The 22,444-nt window shown below is 41.1% G+C and overlaps 1 protein-coding gene across 9 annotated transcripts in view; it reads right to left on the bottom strand.

Annotated features, from left to right (window-relative positions):
- The window catches only part of DYRK1A (dual specificity tyrosine phosphorylation regulated kinase 1A), a 145,667-nt gene that overhangs the window by 50,747 nt on the left and 72,476 nt on the right, over positions 1-22,444 (bottom strand). For 2 of the 9 annotated variants that reach the window (XM_067739481.1, XM_067739482.1), the window contains exon 1: positions 3,708-3,839. The exons of the other annotated variants lie outside the window; for them this stretch is intronic. In XM_067739481.1, coding sequence (XP_067595582.1) covers positions 3,708-3,762 — 55 coding nt within the window. In that variant the 5' untranslated portion in view covers positions 3,763-3,839. Of the gene's footprint in view, positions 1-3,707; positions 3,840-22,444 lie in introns of those variants that run through there. 9 annotated transcript variants of the gene reach the window in all.

Here is a 22,444-nt window from a genome sequence, read left to right as displayed (position 1 = left end):
GATCACCGAGAAAAGGGAAACAAACTTGGTGAGCCCCACAACCACCTTGGCTTTCTATCTGGAGACAATTTCCAGAGTACAGTGCAGGGAGGGGGGCCCAAACAGAACACAGTGGTCTTACTGAACTGAGGAGACAGAGATGAGAGTTCAAGGCTACTGAGTTAGCTGGAATCTGTGGGGCAGGCAGTAGAAATAAGGAAGTTATGCAGAGAAGGAGCTCCATTCATCTATACCTGGGGATGCCCTTGACTGTGTGGCCAAATACTAAGCTGCACAATCGTCAGGTGAAGGTCCATGAGGCCACACAAAGAGCAACAGGCAGGGAGCTGAAAGCTGAACAACTACTAGAACTTGCCCCGGACTGAGAGACAGTAAGTGTTCTAATCACTTAGGGTGGAGAAATCGTGACAAACACCACAGACATTCAACAGAGACCCCAGAAAATCCACACTTTAGGAGGAAAGCTATACTGGCCCTATAAAAGGCAGCCTTCCACTTGTAACAGAGACTGAAACAAACCTCAAAGGATCAAGATGACCAACAAGTAAGCTAACAGCCCACCAGGACAAAATTCAACACTTCTTAAAAGGAGGGCAACAAAACCCAGATGCTCAACAGCCTAGCATTCTTAACGCCCATATCCAGTCAAAAATCACTAGGCACACAAAGCAGCAGGAAAAGGAGATCTGTATTCAGGAAGAAAATACCTCATTAATAGACCCAGAAATGACAGAAATAGTGAAATTAGCAGACAAAAAATAGATTACAAATCTTTTAAAATATAAAGGAAATTACGGACAAAATAAAAGAACAAACAGCAAATCTTAACAGATAAATGGAAAATATAAATAGGAACCAAAAAGAAATTCTAGAAATGAAAAATAATTGAAGTGAAAAATTCACTAAATGGACCTAATAGGAGACTAGACACTGTGGAAGGGGGGAAAAAAATCAGTCAATTTAAAAACAAAGAAACAGGCCTTCCCTGGTGGCGCAGTGGTTAAGAATCCACCTGCCAATGCAGGCGACACGGGTTCGAGCCCTGGTCCGGGAAGATCCCACATGCCGCGGAGCAACTAAGCCGGTACGCCACAACTGCTGAGCCTGCGCTCTAGAGCCCGCGAGCCACAACTACAGAGCTCGCGTGCCACAACTACTGAAGCCCACGTGCCTAGAGTACAAGACACTATAACTTAAGGATGCATGTGATAAGCCCTCAAGCAACCACTGAGAAAGACTGGATGGATGGATGGATGGACAGATGGACGGATTATCCTCAACTAGATCACAGAAAATCTTACTTAGCCCTAAGTAAGACAGTAAACGGTCCTTTACCCTTTCAGTTACTAACGGCAAACCAAATTCTTATAGCTGAAGTAAAATGTCAAGCACTTATTTTTAATAATAGCATCTGGGGGCTTCCCTGGTGGCGCAGTGGTTGAGAGTCCGCCTGCCGATGCAGGGGACACGGGTTCGTGCCCCGGTCCGGGAAGATTCCACATGCCGTGGAGCGGCTGGGCCCGTGAGCCATGGCCGCTGAGCCTGCGCGTCCGGAGCCCGTGCTCCGCAACGGGAGAGGCCACAACAGTGAGAGGCCCGCGTACCGCAAAAAAAATAATAAATAAATAAATAAATAATAGCATCTGGAACACAAAAAGGATTAAAATAATCACTCAAGATACAGCTGCCAGACTCTATAATTATTATACTGTACATAGTATATATAATACATAATATGGGTAATTTATATTTCTCCCAATATTCTAAAATTATAAAATATGTTTAAATAGAAAAAAATAAATGAAACAGATAATACTACCTGGTTATTTTATGGGTTATCAGCAGCTATGAAAAAATTCCAAGTGGAAAAAAAGAAATCCCTTTTTTCTTATACTGTCCATTAAATTAAAATGTTTAATCAGTAATAAGCCCATCTAAATAAAAAATTTCCCCCTTTAGTAGGAAACAAGGTGCCAAGCAGCCTTTGAGCCCTTAATTTTTAGTAATGGGGGGTGGGGCTGAAACAAAAGACAAGTAAACATACACAATTTCCGTAGAGAAATTTTAGAAGCGAGATTAAACCTTTCAAGAGATCAATTCCAACCACTTGAAGAAAATGAAGATCAGTGATTTTCTTCCTTGGCCTGGTAGCTACTTAGTGACTGATATGGAGTCCACCTCCCAGTCCACCTCCCAGTGCAATAATGTTACTGAAACGGACACTCCCCCTGCCCTCCTCCAGCTTTGTTCACTACTGAATCCCTAGGACTTAGAACAGTGCTCAACATGCAGTAGACATGCTGTAAGTAACTGCTGCCTAACCAACTCACTGTGCAGTACAGAAAGAGCACAGACATTTACAAATTTATAAATATGAATCTGCCATTAGGAGAAGATTTAGAAATGCCAACACAAAAGATTATTATGTTACAATAAATTAAGCATACAAGCTGCTGAATTTTAGGTGTGATTAACTGGTAACTGATTGTAAATGACTTCAACAAAACTTTTCTAAAACTTAAAACTAAAATTTTACTGGAAAAATTACATGCTAAAGAAAGCAACATACTTAACACAGAAACCAAAATAATGGCCACTTGAACAAAATGTTCACAAACATGCTTTTGAGGCAAATTAAGTTTGAGGGAAATACGATAAAAAAAAAAGGTTTATCTTCATGATGGCAGCTGCATGATCCTTGCTGGCTCATAACTGTTTCAAAGTTATACAGCCTCTAACCCATCCACCCCACCCTACTCCAGTCCTTTTGGGAAACAAAAAGCAAACTTGTTTCTGATAGTTTAATTTTAGATGCTGTTTCACCGGACAGCCCTGCAGAGGGACAGAAAAAAGATGCCTTCTGAGCGAGCAAAATCCAGCTCTCAGCACAAGGGAACAGCAAGGAGACAACAGCTGCTGCAGCAGCCTTTTCTGGCTGTCTCAGTACAAAAACAGTGTCACCTATAAATATAGGACCTAATTTACATAAATTTCTTTCTAGCCACAGTATGAGAATAACATGATTTATTCAACAGGTAACTAATCAGGCTAAAGGAGACCAAGATTCGAAAAAAAGAAAAAAATCTACTACCACTGTGAGAATAAAAGTATTTTCAAGAATCTAGAAGATCTACACAGGACAGTGCTGGTTGCTCTATCAGGCATCCGGGTTAATACCAAAGAAAATGAGCAAATAACTGGGGTCCTGACTAGAATGCTTGTATAAATGCTAAACACTTGTTTAACTGAAGGATTCACATGTTCACTGCAGTCATCTGGCCTTCAGTAAGTTTAACTTTCATAAATAAATAAAGATACTGAAAGTATTACAAAAATGATGTAAGTCATTCAAACTGACAAACTATACTGGTTAAAATCAAGAAACAATTCTTTCAAGCAAGCTAAGGAACTATCATCATTCAATTAGACGGTAAGCCAGATCTGAGAGTCTAGCGTGCCTTTCAACGAGAAGGGACGACAGTGATCGTGTAGCTCAAGGCTATCAGACAGCTGTCCCTCATACTAGAATTTGTCAGATGACACATACCCTTATTTATGGTTTAGCAAATACAATCACCTGAGACAGGGTTAGCGGTAGTTGACAACGCATGAAACAGTTAAAGTCAGCCTAACCAGCAGTAACGTGACATGTGCATTCAACGAACGCCACTTCCTATTTTCAGTCAGAAGATGGGGTTTTCATTCACCTCCTCTCAGGTCAGAGTCATCTGTGGGACAGTTAAGGAAAAGCACTGGAACCATCCAGATGGGATAATTGTAGATCTCAAGCTGCTCATAACCACCTTTGTGAAGCTCTGCTTTCCGTATCTCAGATTCCTCTGTAACAGGCAAATTTAGCATATTCATTTACAAAACAGGTAAAATGAGAAATACACCAGGAAAGTTCAAGCTTGCTACATAGATATACACTGACCTAGGATTTAAGACTTCCTCTCGCTTGCTGTAACACCCGCATAAATGCAGCATGGTAACAAATAAGTCAGTTTCCTCATACATGAAATGAGATGGTTCATCATCTTGTCCAGTCACGTAAACGCAAAGTATTCCTTCCTTTGTAAAATGCCATGGATTTGAAATGTTACACAGATCATTGCCAGAGGAAAGGAAAGGTTGTGCTCAAAAGTCTCTGTTTAGAGCTTAAATGACACATTTTAATAAATGGTGGTTAGATTCTAATTTATTTCCTTTTTAAAAAAATCTATACAAATACATAGTAAAATACTATTTATCTAAAAAAAACTTTAAATGTTTTATATATATATACACACATAAAGTATATACACGTATATACATACACACACATAATGTATGAATATGTTCATACATATAAACCTGAATTACCCAAAGATGCTCCCTCCCCAACCCCATTCCAGGATTTTTCTTCAGATCTCTTGACCACGACTTTGCTAGGGCCCATAAACACTACAGTTGCCTTCCAGAAACCTGGAAGTACAAAAGGAAGAGAAACCACATATTACAACACAACTAAAAGCTAAAATATTATGAAGCTATTAAAAAGCTGAACACTGCCTGCTTAGCTGCCTTCCCCTCCAGGAAGAAGAATCAGAACACAGAGAGAGGCCGCTAGGAATACAACACAGGCGGAAATGTCACCTACCACAGGCTGCCATCACTTCAGCTATGCCACAACCATGCCACTTTAACAAGTGTCTGGAGATGCTACTAAGTTTCAGGCACATAAAGTTTCTTTGGAAAGAAAGCTGCCCCATACGTTCCCTCATCTTTGCCTCTGCCTTCTCCCAAAGCAGGCACAGCAACAGCAGCTGAGAAAGAAAAAAACACTTTTAAAACTCTCTCCCTCTCTGATCCCAGGCAGAAAAGAGGAGAACATACACATAACTCCTCTCCTCAGTCTTTTTTCGTTCTAGCTAGACAGCTGTTAAACATACAAGATATTTTTAAATCTAGTTAAGTGCTTAGTTGGGTACCTATATTGAATTGCAGCATAATACTTAAAATTATCCAATGAGGCAATCATTTGGCTTTGTGATTCCAATTAGAACACTGTATATTTACAGGGATTTTCCATTACAAAATGCCCCAAAGGCAAGATATTTATCTGACCAGAGACACTTTAAAAGTTAAGTACTGAGCAAACTGTTAACTGTTCACAGAGGTTTTAAAATGTAATAATATTTTTAAAAGGAACACTTCATTAAAACTATATTTATGTAGCAAATAAATACATCATTTTAGAGTTCATCATTAGTTTTCCCTCTTCCATTTCTACTGTGCAAAAGTATTTAAAATTTGCATCTGAGTTCCATGCCAAATGAAAACAGTCTGGAAAATGTTACTGTCCAAAGTGTTATACAATATCCTTAAATATATAAAGCTCTCTAACGATACAATTAAAAACACTAAGATCTGCCCCCACACCCCGAAAAAAGGCAAAAGATGCAATTCTCACAAACCAATAATAAGCATATGGGAAAACTTTCAAACTCACTGGAAGTCAAAAAGTAAGTCGACAGGTAAATAACAATGAGATTTCATTATTTACCTCTCAAACAAGCACATTTTTCTAAACCAAAGAGAATACCCTCAGTAGTAATAGTAAGAATAAAGCAGGTTTGTATGACCCTTTACCAGAATGCTCTGTCAATAGTTTTTCACAACTAAAGAAAAAGTAATAAAAGTAAAAAATAGTAACAACATTCATTAAACCCTTCTTCCATGCCAAGTTTTGTTCCAGTATGCCTCATATCCATGAAAGCTCCAAGAATTAGGTGGCATCATTACAGCATCTGTTACACTTTACATAGAAAGAAACTGAAGTCCAGCAGCTGCACAGGGGCCCTGAATGTGGTGGCCCCATGCTCATGGCTGGTCAGTGGTAACACAACCCAGGCTCTGCAGAGTCCACTCTCCTCACCAGGGAACGCCTCAAAGATAGAAAGAGTGGGAAAGTGCTCAAGAGACACGAGAAACACCTCCTACAAGACGAGACTGCTAGGTCCTCCCTTGCAAAGGAGTGAAGATAAACTGAACTAGCAGGGAAAAGAGATCGAGGCTGAGAAAGAGCACCCTGCTTGAGAATGTCCTTCCCAAGTACAACCTGCTTGAATTCAAGTGAAAATAAACGCAGCACGGATGCATACAAATGGATGGCTGTGGCCAGAAGAGAGGGGAATTTAAAAAGGAATCTAGGAAAAACAGATAAACTTCACATCAAGCTTTACAAAAGTACCTTCCTAAAAAAGCCAGTTCTCAGTCTCCATGAATCTTGTGAAGAGCTCACGAAAATGTCCTGTGGAAAAAGACAAGACCGGGAAGTGGGCCATGGTCCAGACCGACCTTCACCTGCAGCCTCACCCTGTGCAGGCCCTCCCTCAGGCTCCAGCCCCAGCTCTCCCAGGCGCACCCTCCGCTCCCTCCTTACTCCGCTACTTTGCCCGACCAACTCCCACTTCTCTTCCAGACAGCGGTTCAAACGTCACTTCAAGTTTGGCTGGAGAACATAGACAGAGGAGTAGGTTACAGATAGAAAGGCAGGCTGGACCAAAGAGTCTTTCTGCCAGGATAAGAGATTTGGATTTTGTAAAATAGGTAAGAGGGTGCCAGAGAAAGGGTGCCAGGAGTGACACCACTCCAGCTGTGTTTTCAACTATAGAAACACACACTCTGGAGTGTCTGGATTCAATTTTGCCACTTACTACCTAGCTACTGAGTGACTGGATAATTCAATCTCTGCCTCCCTTTCCATCTGCAGAATGGGTTAATAACAGTGCTTGAACCTCAAGACTATTATGAAAGTTAAAGACAATGTTTTAAACCAGGGGTCCCTAACCGCCAGGCCACGGACCATTATCGGTCCGCAGCCTGTTAGGAACAGGGCCGCACGGCCAGGGGTGAGCGGCAGGCCAGCGAGCAAAGCTTCATCTGCCTCTCCCCATCGCTGCATTACCACCTGAACCATGTCCCACCCACCCCCCCATCCGTGGAAAAACTGTCTTCCACGAAATCAGTCCCTAGTGCCAAAAAGGTTGGGGACCACTGTTTTAAACAATATCTGGCACATGGTAAGTGCTCAATAGATGTTCTATTATTTAAGCTTATCATAATTGATGTGTAATACGGATTGAAACAGAGAGAAACCTCAAGCAGAGATCAATTAGGGGCTTATTTCAACAGTCCGAGCAAAGGACTGTGAGAGGCTTTAGGAGATTAATGTTGGAAAAAAAAAGGAAGATGTATGAAGAGACACCACGGGATAGAAATGACAGGACTTAAAAACTTGTTTAAAGATGGAAGATGAGAGAGAGACAAGCTGGTTTCAAAAATGGCTCAGTGGTTTTGAGCCTAGGAGACTTAGGAAACAGTGGTGACAATGAGAAAGTCTGAAAAGGGCACTAGGTTGAATGAACACATGTTCTTAAATGTAATGACTTGGTCAAAGACTGCTTCCTAGTACATCTCAGCAGTTTTCATGCTATCAAGCACAAGACAGTTAAACCTTTATTGAGAATAGAAAGGAGAAAAGGTACAAAAACAATAAAAGGAGAAGGAAAAGAGTGTGGCAGAGAAAAACAAAAATTGGCCTGGGGAGGAGAAGCCCACAGTTCCGGTCCAAATTCAGAGGTTAACTACGTGACACTGGGAAAAACATGCCACCTGTACCAACAGCCCTACCCCATCACATACCCTACTGCGTCACATGCAGAGGAAGTATCACCATCTATTTGGGGCTTCTTCAAAATATACACATCACCCTCCTTTCTTCCCCATCTCGGAAGCATTTTCCTAGAAAGCCTCTGTTTTGACAGGTGTTAACTTAACCTGCTCTGGATGCTTGGGCAGATAAAAGGTTGAACACCCATGAATAACCATCTCCCCAGTCACTTCCAGCCTTGACATCATCATATTTGCCTGAGCATACCTCAGTCAGGAATATACGACTGTCCCCAAAGCAAGAAGAGTTCACATTTCCCAATCAGACCACGACTACAGGTGTGCCTTGTTCTACTGCGCTTCACTTTACTGAACTTCGCAAATATTGTGATTTTTACAAATTGAAGGTTTGTGGCAACCCCGAGTCAAGCAAGTCTATCGGCACCATTTTTCCAACAGCATTTGCTCACTTCATGTCTCTGTGTCACATTTTCGTAATTCTTGCAATATTCCGAACTTTTTCATTATTACTACGTTTGTTATGGTGATGTGTGATCAGTGATCTCTGATGTTACTATTGTAATTGGGGTTTTTTTGGAATTTTTTAAATCAAGGTATGTACTTTTTTAAAAGACATAATGCTATTACTGAACACTTAACAGACGACGGTATAGTGTAAACATAACTTTTATATGCACTGAGAAACCAAAAACTTCATGTGATTCACTTTATTGTGGTGGCCTGGAATCGAACCCACAGTATCTCTGAGGTGTGCCTGTGCATATCTATCTATATATATGGGAGGTGTCCATCACGATATAGTCAAAAGCCTACTTCCAATCTTCAATACCAGTTTCTTGTCCTCATTAGATTTCCTCTAAAGTCATCTAGGTTTCCCAGAGCACACAATCTTAACTTCTAAACTGTTTTAAAGGCAACATTTTTTGAATGACCGTATGACACTATAACTGGATATATTATCCCAAGTAAGATTAAAAACTTTTTAAATTAGAAGAGTTGATGTTTTCCATTAATTCTACGGGTATATTCACGATTTCTACTTATTACAATACTTTAAAACATGGTCTTCAAAAGTTTTATTTACAACATCAACACCTGAAAACATGAGATCATGACCTTAAAAATCTGTGTTAAATTTCTCTGCCTCACTTTGAACAGATTCGTTACATCAAACGATCTCCATAAGCATCCCAAACTACTACTGAAAGCAGTTCCCCATGCTTACATGTCATCCTCAAACAGACCTCTATTATTCAGATAAAGTAATGAACAGTAATGAACAATAAAGTAATGAACAGTAGTATACCCCATAACAGAAGAGACAATATAAAAGACTGTTTAAGAACTCAAGTATGTAGGGACTGAGGAATAATTTTGGGGAAATAACCTTATTTTATATTCAGACATGTACAATGCAGATAAATATAATCACAATGCTAAAAACTAGATTTGATTAAGTTAATTTTAACACAGAAAATACTTCTTTTTCTAGTCGAATGACATCAAAGAAAGGATGTTGATACATGTCAATAACACTTCTTCCCACTTCCCAAGTGAAAAGATGTTTTTCTTTTCCTTTCTTTTTTTGTTTGTTTGTTTGTTTGTTTGTTTTGTGGTACGCGGGCCTCTCACTGTTGCAGCCTCTCCCGTTGCGGAGCACAGGCTCCGGATGCGCAGGCTCAGCGGCCATGGCTCACGGAACCAGCTGCTCCACGGCATGTGGGATCCTCCCAGACCGGGGCACGAACCCGCGTCCCCTGCATCGGCAGGCGGACTCTCAACCACTGCGCCACCAGGGAAGCCCTCCTTTCTTTGTTTAATTAAAAAAATTTTTAATTGAGGTATAATTGACATACAGCATTATATTAGTTTCAGGCGTACAACATAATGATTCAATTTTTTTAAGTCATTAGGAAAACCACTTTTAAGATTTTTTAAAATAACTCTCAACTATCTAATATCTAAAATGAGGGGAACAAATAGTTATAACACAATTCCAATTAGAAATTTATGCTAAACAAACTGGATTTGGGTTTCCTAAAATATAACTGAAGAACATACCTCTTCAAAAGAGGTAAGATAGCAGAACATCTCTCATCCTTCCTACCTGGGCTGCCAGACCCCATTTCCAACTACCTCCTCAGGGGCCTTCCTCCAGGGAACTTCCTCCATCAAACTGCCCCTTTATTATCATCTACCTCTCCCTTCCAGTTCTGTCAAACATATTAATATGCTCTATTTCCTTACTGTTAAAACCAAATCCTTCCTGGATTCTACATGCCCCCTTAACAACCAATCTATCTTCTAATTCATTCATTCAACAAATATTTACTGAGCGGGCTTCCCTGGTGGCGCAGTGGTTGAGAGTCCGCCTGCCGATGCAGGGGACGTGGGTTCGTGCCCCAGTCCAGGAGGATCCCACATGCCACGGAGCGGCTGGGCCCGTGAGCCATGGCCGCTGAGCCTGCGCGTCCAGAGCCTGTGCTCCGCAATGGGAGAGGCCACAACAGTGAGAGGCCCGCATACCGCGCAAAAAAAAAAAAAAAAAAAAAAATTTACTGAGCCCCTACTATGCTCTAGACCTAAGCTGTCCAATATGGCAGCCACTAATCACAGGTAGGGCTACTCAGTGCTTGAAATGCATCTGGCTGGAACTGAGATGGGCTGTAAATGTACAACAAACGTAAAACATACAAGATTTCAAGGACTTAGTACAAAATAACAGAATGTAAACTCTCTCAATAATTTTTAACTTTAAAATAATATTTTTAAATAAATAATATATATTGGGTAAATAATAATAATATTGGGTAAAATAAAATATATTACCAAAATTAATGTTGATTCTTTTTTCTATTTTCTAAACTGTGACTCCTAGAAACTTAAATTACATAGGTGGCTTACATTATATTCTGTTGGACAGTGCTGTTCTAGATAAAGTTCTCAGCATTAAGGCCAAAAATGTGAAGATGAAGGGCAAAGTCTCTGTCTTCTTGGAGTTTGTATTTTATTGCTGGTGGGGGGAGGGCAGGATCCCTGAGACAATAAGTGAACTTGATAATACCAGAAAAAATGTCCGATTAGTGTTCTGAAGAAAATAAGACAAGGAAAAGAGAAACTGGGTGTGGAGGGGAGCTGTGTCTTCTCTTCACTTCCCATCCCTCACAACAGAGAAAAAAGGCAGCAGGTTTCCCCTCTAGTACAAACTCAAACAGACTGGCAGTGGCCGTCTGGAGCGCATACTGTTACAGATTCCAAGGCTAACTTGAACCTCGGTTTAGAAAGCACGGCATGCTGTGTCTGCCCAGGCTGGAGCAGAGAGGAATGCCAAGTGCAACCCACTTCTATAAACTGCATCCCCCCTATCCATCCACTCAAGCTAGAGACGGCAGAGCCTTATTCACTGTCTCATTTCCCTCCCTCCCTGTGCACGCACATGCGCGCGCGCGCACACACACACTCTCACACAATCCAACTACATTCTATGACTCTGGCCTAGGAATGTCTCACAAATCCATCTGCTTATTTCTGTACTCTTCATCAAGATCTCAATTCAGAAGAAAGGGTTGAGGATTCTACAGTACCTGCACCTTCTCCCCACTGCTGTCAAAGTTTGCTTCCTTAAAAAAGTTTCAAGATCTCCAACACCTTGAGACATTCAGAGCTTCCAGGTTTAAGTGTTTACAGCTCTCATCTCATTGCCCACCATTCCCTCCATCCTGTCCCCCCATCACACATCCTTTCTCTCAGCTGCATTGACAGTGTCTGAGCAGAAGTTTTCCCTCTATCTAGAATACTCCCTTTTCTTTTTTCTGCTCCTAGAAATCTTGAACTCAAACTTCAAAACCCAGATGTAATGTCATCTTCTCTTAGAAACCTTCCCAGAATCTTACAGTGAGCTGCTCCCTGCTCCATTTCTTTTCCTACTATTCTGCGGTTAGCACAGCAAGCATGTTCTGTGCGGGAGTAATCAGCATGCCCTCACAGTTAGCACCCTTGAGGGAAGGACTGGTCTTATTTGTTCAGGTATTCTCAAAACTACAACAATGCAAAGGCTTAAAGCAGACACTTTAATAAATCAATGAGTGAATGAAGCAAAGAGAGATACAGGAAACCCCTGCCCACAACCCTCTAATCTGGATAAGGGACTCCTCACGAGCTGCCATCCCACCCTAACTGCATTGGAATGATTTCTGTGCTCATCCACTGAACTACGAGAAGGCCAGGATGTCTCTCTCACTCACCTCTTTTAAGCCAGCACATAAAGGCACTCAATAAATATTTTATTCAGTGAGTGAGTGGATGAACCAATATTATCAGGCATCAAGTTCCCAACCTCAATTTATAAAGGGGGCACCTGCAATCCAGAGTTTTAACGACTTGTCCAAAAAGGTCAGTGGCAAAATCAAGACTGGAACAGTCTCCTATCTTACACCAAAATATGGGACATTTTCTCCTGATGAAAAGGTGCTAAAGTAGGGGTTTGTCACTTTTTGGTCACTTGGTCTCTGGACACCCACCACGGTTTGTGGGAATCACAGAAGACAAAGAAAGCCATGCCTCCTACTATAAAAGCTGAACAGTAGCAAAACTTTGCTCTTCCTCACTCCTTGGTAACTAGGGCTTCGCTAGCAACCCAAGTTTGAACAGTCAGAGCGAGCATCTTGAGGAGTCACTTCTGAAGATGCACCAACAGTGAGAGCACACTCACTGTGGGGACGGGACAGACAAAGCTCACGCGGCGACTGACTGCAAGGTGCCGGGAGAGGCATCCTGTGGCCTGACCTGGCTGTGTCCTCTGCTGCCGGCCACTTTGGTTCCTACTTATTTTTCCAGCACAGTCTCCAGCTTTCCAATCAATTCTGCGAGCTAACTTATAGCCTTCCATTAAATTCATTTTCTTCCCAAATTAGGAAAGGATGAGTTTTTCCGCATCCAAGAACCCTGTCACACATAAAGGAACAATGAAGGACAATCACCCAAAATGGGGGGGGGGGGCACGTGGAGGAAGTAATTTAGCAGAATCATGGGGGGATGAGAAAAGGAACAATGAAAGAAAAAATTACATAGACTAAATCAAGGTCTTGCTGGTCATATTTATGGTGGCTGCATTTGCCATGTGGACAAGACTACTAATCGGTAACTAAAGGTACTTTTTTTTTCCTTACTGAGGCAACTAGTCATTTCCCAGCTTCTCTTGCAGCAAGCATGGCCCTGTAACTAACCTCTGACCAATGGAATGTCAACAGAAGTGATGTGTGGTACTACCAGGTCTGACCCATAAAAATCTCCCATGTAAACCTCCATGCTCTTTCCCAATCCAATGACTGAATGCCAAAGCCCAGGGTGACCTTTATACACCACATGTAAGATAGGAAAATGTCCACAGTTTGGTCCCTGAATAACTGTACAGAGCAGAACAGTTATCCCCTGATTCAACAGTCAGTAGGCTACTACATGAACAAGAAATAAACTTCTAATTTAAACTCACTGAGGGCTTCCCTGGTGGCTGAGTGGTTAAGAATCCGCCTGCCAATGCAGAGAACACGGGTTCGAGCCCTAGTCCGGGAAGATCCCACATGCCGCAGAGCATCTAAGCCCGCTCACCACAACTACTGAACCTGTGCTCTAGAGCCCAAGAGCCACAGCTACTGAGTCCGCGTGCCACAACTACTGAAGCCCACGCGCCTACAGCCCGTGCTCCGCAACAAGAGAAGCCACCGCAATGAGAAGCCCACGCACCGCAACAAAGAGTAGCCCCCGCTTGCCACTAGAGAAAGCCCGTGTGCAGCAACGAAGACCCAATGCAGCCTGAAATAAATAAAAATATATATATTTTTTAATTATAAAAAAAAATGGGGCTTCCCTGGTGGCACAGTGGTTGAGAGTCTGCCTGCTGATGCAGGGGACACGGGTTCGTGCCCCGGTCCGGGAAGATCCCACATGCCGCGGAGTGGCTAGGCCCATAAGCCATGGCCGCTGAGCCTGCGTGTCCGGAGCCTGTGCTCCATAACAGGAGAGGACACAACAGTGAGAGGCCCACATACCGCAAAAAAAAAAAAAAAAATATATATATATATAAAAAAATAAAATCACTGAAATGTTGGGTATGTTTGTTATACCAGTTAGCCTACCATAATGAATACAGAAAGTAATATCTACCCAGAAAGGTTAGTAAATACTTAAAGAAATGTTATTTCCCAGTTTGAAAACAGTGATCAGATGTATGCCACCTCCCATTAGTAAGGATCTGGACTAATACAAAGCTACCACCCAAAGGTTAAGAAATGTGTTTTTGGTTTTGAGAAGGTAGACTTTTTCTTGATGAGTAAGTACAAAAGCAGAGGGTGGGAGGGAGTGAATTTATGTGAATCTTCAAATCAAATGAAATAACCCCTGTCTTATATGTATTTCCCTCCTTTGTTCAATATTTGAATTCAAAGAAACTCAGTATACGGATTTTTTTTCCAGGATAAACCATGAACTATATATACCAGAAGCATGTAAAACCTTACCATTTTCCTATAAATTTTCATCATGAAAACTAAGTTGTATTATACAAAGTGCTACCTACTCAATAGCTCGCTCGGGGGACATCTCAACCTCTAAAGATCTGGAGTCATTTAGGTCTGAAATGGGGACCAGACATCAATATTTTTCAAAGATTTCCCAGGTGATCAGATTATGGGGCCCCTCTACTAGAACGAGAATTTTCATTAAAATTTGTGAGATTTAGAACAGTGATGATATAGTACAAAGTACTTTAATATTTGACATGAAAGCATAATTTTAAAAATCTACAATGTCAACTCATCAACTGATGGGGAGGCTTCTATTAAAATCCTTCCTAATTCTTTGCATTTTGAGGTGCCAAGTCAACTAAGGGGTCACAATGTACAAGAAGATAATCAGAAAATCACTTTTTTTAAAACTCTTGCGTAGAAGGGAATATTTAGACAGAGATTAAAATCCATGTCTTAACAGCCCTTAAGGGACTTCCCTGGTGGTCCAGTGGTTAAGGCTTCACCTTCCAATGCAGGGGGTGTGGGTTTAATCCCTGGTCCGGGAGGTAAGACCCCACCATCCCTCACGGCCAGAAAACCAAAACATGAGACAGAAGCAGTATTATAACAAATTCAATAAAGACTTTAAAAATGGTCCACATCAAAATAGATCTTAAAAAAAACCAGCCCTTAATAATGAATATTTCTGAAGAATGGGACTCTAGGGTAACAGGAACAACTCCCATCATCTAATTTATATATACTTTCATTACGTCATTTTTATTTATTCATTAATTAATTTCTTTATTTTTGGCTGCATTGGGTCTTCGTTGCTGCGTGCAGGCTTTCTCTAGTTGCAGCAACCGGGGGCTACTCTTCATTGCGGTTAGCGGGCTTCTCATTGCGGTGGCTTCTCTTGTCGTGGAGCACAGGCTCTAGGCACGTGGGCTTCAGTAGTTGTGGCACGCAGGCTCAGCAGTTGTGGCTCACGGGCTTAGTTGCTCCGCCACATGTGAGCAACTCCCATCATCTAATTTATATATACTTTCATTACGTCATTTTTATTTATTCATTAATTAATTTATTTATTTTTGGCTGCATTGGGTCTTCGTTGCTGCGTGCAGGCTTTCTCTAGTTGCAGCAACCAGGGGCTACTCTTCATTGCGGTTAACGGGCTTCTCATTGCGGTGGCTTCTCTTGTCGTGGAGCATGGGCTCTAGGCACACGGGCTTCAGTAGTTGCAGCACGTGGGCTCAGTAGTTGTGACTCGCGGGCTCTAGAGTGCAGGCTCAGTAGCTGCGGCACACGGGCTCAGCTGCTCCACGGCATGTGGGATCTTCCCGGACCAGGGCTCGAACCCACGTCCCCTTCACTGGCAGGCGGATTCTTAACCCCTGCGCCACCAGGGAAGTCCTTATTACATCATTTTAATACACATTTTTAAAATCACCACATACCATTCACACTTACTAGAAAACAACAATAAATGCTCTTCTGCAAGCATAATAGGTTCCCTACTTCAAAACAAATTATTCAGTCACCTCCATCTTTGGAGCTACCACAGCGATCCCGCACCTAGAGAATGGAAACTACCCTCTCGGCCCCAAAGTTCCAACCATCTATCATCTCTGTCGGCTTCCCAATCAAGCTTTATTTTCTAGCTCTGAAGCTGAACCAGTACCTTCGAGCACAATGGCTGGCAAGATCTTGAGCAAGCAGTGAGCCAACTTTTTCTTCAAGCCAGAGTGTGAATATTTTAGGCTTTATCAAGCACACAATCTCTGCTGCAATTAATCAACTCTGCCCTCACAGCACAAAAGCAGCCACAGACAATACGTAAACCCATGAGTGTGGCTGTGTATTTATAAGAAAGAGGCAATAGGCTGGATTTGGGGTCTTGCGACTTCAGAGGCAGCAATGTTAGTGAGGCACCCTAAAATTATACACACACACGCTTATATATCTGTATGTTATGTATCTACATGTATAATATAAAATATTGTGTATTTATGTATTTATTTATATAGTACATGTGTTTGTGTTATTATCTGTTTTACCCCAACTATAACACAAGTCCCTGAAGGATGGAACTGCTGCTACTTCATTCACTGACATATCTTCAGTGAATGGGTACATAATGGCACTCAAAAAACATCACTGCCTGGCTCAACTAACTCACCTCATGAGACTCAAACACAGATTAACAGGAAGGAAGGGGATACAAAAGAACCAGTTTCTCCTACTAGGAGAGTAGAGAAATGGTAAGTGCCCTCTGGTCCCCTCCCAAGCTGTCACTGTCACCGACAAGGAGGACAAGTGCTAACAAAGAGGGACAGTCATAAGACTAGTATCAACCAGAGGAGCAGTGACTTGTATCAAGAACTCCATGCAGCAGAGTTATCAAGGGGGCACCGAGGGACAACTCCCTCTGCCCATCCTGGGCACGGTGCTTCAACAGGGAGAAGGAGGAGAGCCAGCCAGGCCTTCCTAGTTGTGACGTCTACAGTGCCTGTTCCATACGACAGGCACTGAGCAAACACTGCACTAAAAAGAGGAAGTGGATTCTAGCCTCAGCTCTACTATCTCTCAGTGTGACCCTGGCCGTCTTCAAGGCTCGGCTGCCCTTCCTTCAAGTGGGGATGATAAGTCATTCCAACACCTATGAGAGGGTCATGTGAGCTAACACATATGAACACACACTTTGTAAACTCTAAAACACCACCCAAATTCAAAGATGAAGGATTTGAAAGCTGCCTTCATGCTATGAATTCTCAAACTCCAGGATACTAATATTTTTAATAGCTAGAAAATAGTATCAATTTTCCTATTAACTACTTTATTGAAAAGAAAACTAATGTCAATTAAAATGTTTTTTAAAAGTCCCCCATGGACCTGAATAGGCTATTTTCATTTCGAATTTTTGAAAAATGCAACCTGTCTGCTTTGTTTCCTGAGTTGCACCCGCTACAGTGAGTATTTAATAGTAATGCACTTAGTTCAACATGTTTTAGAAAAAGAGTTATTATGCCTACGTTTTCAGAGATATTACAATACTTAGTAGATGGTTAAAATAAGTGCAGTATAATCCATTTTATGCAAAATGAGTGAATTGAGAGGCCTAGTGCTCAGGAAAACTCTTTCAAACTTTCAGTTATAAAATGTTCTTCCACATTAACTATCAAGAAATATCGATGGTATGTACGGGCACTAGCAAGGATTTTCCTGCACAGTGCTACATTATTTTCTTAATGCTGAAGACATTTGTGGTAGCAGAGTCTACTCACTGTTTTCCAAGCAGGGAAGTCCTTACCCCCAAATGAATGATGTTACGACTGCTAATACTGACACGAGCAGGATGCTAAGTTCCCTCCCTTTCCCCGGCTCCATAAGGAGATAGACTGTGATTACGAATGACCACTCCTTTACACAGAGCTTCCTGGGCTTTCATATGGACAACTATCATTCCTCTACTCCAACTGGGAAAAAATATTAAGTTGTTCTAGATACAAGAATACGTTTGCAAGATCTTATGGAGGACTGTGGCTGGAACTATAAACTAGACTATCCCACAGGCACATGTTCATTTGAAACAAGTCAAATGAAACTGAAGTAAAGCACTCCCTTGGAGAGACCATCCCTGGCCTTTCTAGCAAAAACTACCTCCCCCAACCATCTACTTGTTTAGATGTTTACTGTGTATCTCTAGCCATTAGAACATAAGCTCCATGACAGCAAGGACTCTGTCTTATCCACTAGTATATATTCAACACCAAGAGGAAATGTTTGGCACAATAAATGCCCAAAAACGTATGTTGCTTACCTCACTGTTTTCTTAAACTACCTGACATCCAGCAGAATATCCCTTACCTACTAACTGATCATAAATAGTTCCATTATTTTCAGGTATGCATTCTGTAAGTTGTATAAATTTAACAGAATTGCTGGGACTTCCCTGGTGGTCCAGTGGTAAAGAATCCACCTTACAATGCAGGGGACGAGGGTTTGACCCCAGGTCAGGGAACTAAGATCCCACATCCCGCGGGGCAACTAAGCCCGCACGCCACAACTACTGAGCTTGCGCACCTCAACCAGAGAGCCCGCGTGCCGCAAACTACAGAGCCCACGCACTCTGGAGCCCGTGCGCCGCAACTACAGAGCCTATGTGCCCTGGAGCCTGCACGCCACAACTAGAAAGAAGGCTATGCACCACAATGAAGAGCCCGGGCACCATAATGAAAGAGCCCGCACGCCTCAACGAAGAGCCCGTGCAGCACAACTACGACCCAACGCAGCCAAAAAAAAAAATTTTTTTAATAAATAAATAATAAATAAATCTTAAAAAAAAAAACAGAATTGCTTTGGTTTCCCTATATTTATTTTTACTCCCACCTTCATTAAGTGACAAATGAGGCTGATGTTCTAACTTTGTAATAGTATTATAGTTTCCTTACGAAAAACTTTAACGTGTTAAATAAGTGAGTACATTTAAAGAAAAATATTAGAGGCAGCATGGAGGAGTGCCTAGAAGCACAGACCCTTGAGCCGCGACACCCAGTTTGAATTCCAGCTCCACCACTTACTAGTTGTGTCCTTGAGCACCTTTCAACTTCCTGTGCCCCAGCTTCCTCATCTAGTCAGGGAACTAGATGCCAAGGAGAAATGATCATCACATTATCATGTCCCAGTTCTCCAGCCCTTCCACTCTTCCTCCAAACATTTTCAGAGTATCACCTACCCAGGAAAGCCCCGCTGTTGACCCCGTCAGCCCCTCCCTTAACTAGCTACTCATGCTCTCTCTCCTTTTCATGGTAAAGCAGGACCAACATCTATGAATTCACTATTCATTTCTGAATTTTCTGCAATCTGCAATTTCTACTTAGAAGTTCTATTTAACCAGAAGCAAACTAACTTATCTTTTCCCCCGAGAAAAGAATGTCCTTGCCTGACTTGAAATTTCCACTAACAATACTCTCCCACTCATCCAGGCTTCACATCATGCTGCTCTAACTCTTCTTCATCCTCCACCTTCGTGACTAATCATTCTTTAAGTTCTGTCTAGGGTTCCTTAGGAAATTCCTTCATATCCATCTTCTCTGTTCTTTTACCTCGTAACTGTTCTTTTACCTCGTAACTGTTCATAGACAGTAAGTTCCATGAGAATAGTGGCAGATTCTGTAATTTTCACAGGTCTATCAATTCCTAACACCTAGTAAAGGGTTCTGTACCTAGTAGGCTCCGTAAGTATTTGTTTAATAAACTAATGCATGGCTGGCTTACTATAACCACCTCCTAAATGGCTTCCATGAGTCCAGACTCCAATCCTTCCTGAAGTTATTAATCTTTCGTAAAATGCCTCGTACCTACAATTTGTCTGCTCAGACACACTCATTAATATACTCAATTCAAGTAACCACTAATTATAAGGTACTACAGGCGGTACTGGGGAGGAAAGAAAGAACTGGGGCACAATTCCAAAAATGAGTCCTCTCCAGTTCTTCAAAAATGTTGCAAGTATGTGCAAGAAACAGCCATGTAAACGCTTATAACAAAGGGTAAATAGACATTAATTCTGATTAGTAGGTAGTTTTTAATTAAGATAAGCAAAGGAAAGGAAAAGGAGACATTCCAATGAGGAAAGAACATAGATAAAAACGTAAGAGCATAAAAGTGGTATGTTCAGGGACTTCCCTGGTGTTCCAGTGGCTAAGACTGCGCTCCCAATGAAGGGGGCCCAGGTTGGATCCCTGGTCAGGGAACTAGATGCCAAGTGCCACAATAAAAGATCCCACATGCTGCAACTAAAAGATCCCACGTGCCACCAGGAAGATCTCACATGTTGCAACTAAAAGATCTCGCGTGCCACAAAGAAGGTCCCACGTGTCGCAACTAAGACCCAGCACAGCCAAATAAATAAATATTTTTTAAAAAATTAAAAAGAAAAAAATTTTTTAAAGGGGGTACATTCAAGGAAACACCACTAGGGGAGGGGGGCAGTTACAGGCTTAACTGTGTCCCCTCAAAATTCATGTTAAAGTCTAACCCCAAGCACCAGAGAATATGACTTTATTTGGAACTGACCTTATTTGAAAATAGGGTCACTGCAGATGTAGTTACTAAAGATAAGGTCATTAGGTTGGGCCCTAATCCAGTATGGCTGATGTCCTTATAAGAGGAGAAAATTTGGACAAAGAGACAGGCACACAGGGAGAACACCATGTGAAGATGAAGACAGAGATCAGGGTGACGCAGCAGAGGTCAAGGCATGCCAAAGACTGACAGCAAACCACCAGAAGCTAGGCAACATACACACCAATCAGACTGGGAAACATCAAGATTCACAGAGCATTAAATAAATTACACAGGGTACTATCTTCTCAGTAGTGAGGAACAATCAGACTAAACACTGTGCTGGTCTCACACACAAAACCTTAAGTACAACTCAAAAGATCAAATTATTTCTAAGAAATCTAACTGTCCCAGAAAAAAGATCACAGAAATTTATAGGTATGTAAAACTACCCAGCACTCAACAAAGTAAATATTCACGAATGTCTGGCACACAATCAAAATTACCAAGCATGCAAAGAAGCAGGAAATCATAACCTATGAAAAAAAAAAAAATCAATCAATGGAAACTGATCCAGAATTGACACAGCTGTTAAAGTTAGCAGGTAAGGACAATAAAAGAGGTATTATTATAACTACATTCCACATATTCAAATAGTTAAGGAAGGTTGTGGAAAATATTTTTTAAAAGACACAAATTGAACTTGTATAAATAAAACTACACTGTGTAAGATTAAAAACACATTAAAGGGACTTCCCTGGTGGCGCAGTGGTTAAGAATCCGCCTGCCAATGCAAGAGACATGGGTTCGAGCCCTGGTCCGGGAAGATCCCACATGCTGCGGAGCAACTAAGCCCATGCGCCACAGCTACTGAGCCTGTGCTCTGGAGTCTGCAAGTCACAACTACTGAGCCTGTACACCACAACTACTGAAGGCCGCGCTCCGCAACAAGAGAAGCCACTGCAATGAGAAGTCCACGCACCACAACAAAGAGCCGCCCCCACTCACCACAACTAGAGAAAGCCCCAGCGCAGCAACGAAGACCAAACACAACCAAAAATAAAATAATAAATTTTTTAAAAAAACACATTAGACATTGTAGAAAAAAAAGATGAGTGAACTTGAAGACACAGCAATAAAAAGTATTTCAGAATTCCAACTGACTATTCAACACCTGAAACCAGCTGTCAAAACAGAAAAAAATAAAACAGATTTTTAAAAAGAGAGAAAATAAAATTAACAGACATTCACTGAGTTCTGGGACAACCTCAAATATCATAATATACATGTAACTAAAGTTCCTGATAGGGAGGAGAGAATGAACAGAAACAATTTTGTAAAAATAAGTCAGAAATTTTCCAAATTTGATTAAAAAACCACAAACTCACAGATCCAGAAGTTCAACAAGCCCCAAGCGCAAGAAACATATAGAAAACCACACCAAGGCACATCATAATCAACCTGCTCAAAACTAATGACAGAAAAAAATTCTTAAAAGCAGCCAGGAAAGAAAAAGGACATATTATACATAAAGGAACAAGGATAAGGATTAAAGAAGATTTCTTAGAAGAAACAATGCAAGTGAGTAGAGAGTGGAGTAACATCTTAAAATTGTTTTGCAAGAAAAAAGTATCACCTAGAATTTCTATACCCAATGAAAATATCTCTCAAAAATGAAATAAAATGCAAAAATTTTCAGATATACAAAAGGTGAGAAAATGTGTCACTAGTAGACCTGCACTACAAAAAATATTAAAGGAAGTACTGAGGATGGAGGAAAATGTGACCAGATGGAAACAGGACCTAGACAAAGAAATGAAAAGCATCAGAAAAGGTAATCACATGGGCAAATGTATAAGAATTTTTCTAATTAGTTAAGTCTCATTAAAAGATTATTAACTGTTTAAACAAAAATAATAATGTAGTGTGGGGTTTTTTAACATACATACAAATAGAATCTGTGAAAAAGCAGTAAAAAGACCAGTAAAAGATAAATGAAAGTATTGTATGGTACAGTCAATATGCCAAATGTGATGTGATATAAGTAGTAGTATTTGAAAGTAGACTGCTATGAGATAAAAAGCAATCACTGAATTAAAAAACAAAGGGTTAAAATGAATAAGCCAACAAAGGAGAAAAAAAATCAAATAATAAAATATATTCATTTAATCCAAAGAAGACAGAAAAAAAAGAGAAAAGGG

This window comes from Pseudorca crassidens, chromosome 5 (assembly GCF_039906515.1).
Source record: "Pseudorca crassidens isolate mPseCra1 chromosome 5, mPseCra1.hap1, whole genome shotgun sequence".
Classification (NCBI taxonomy): domain Eukaryota; kingdom Metazoa; phylum Chordata; class Mammalia; order Artiodactyla; family Delphinidae; genus Pseudorca; species Pseudorca crassidens.
Note: the sequence above shows the minus strand (reverse complement) of the source record. Positions and strands in the feature narration are given on the sequence as shown.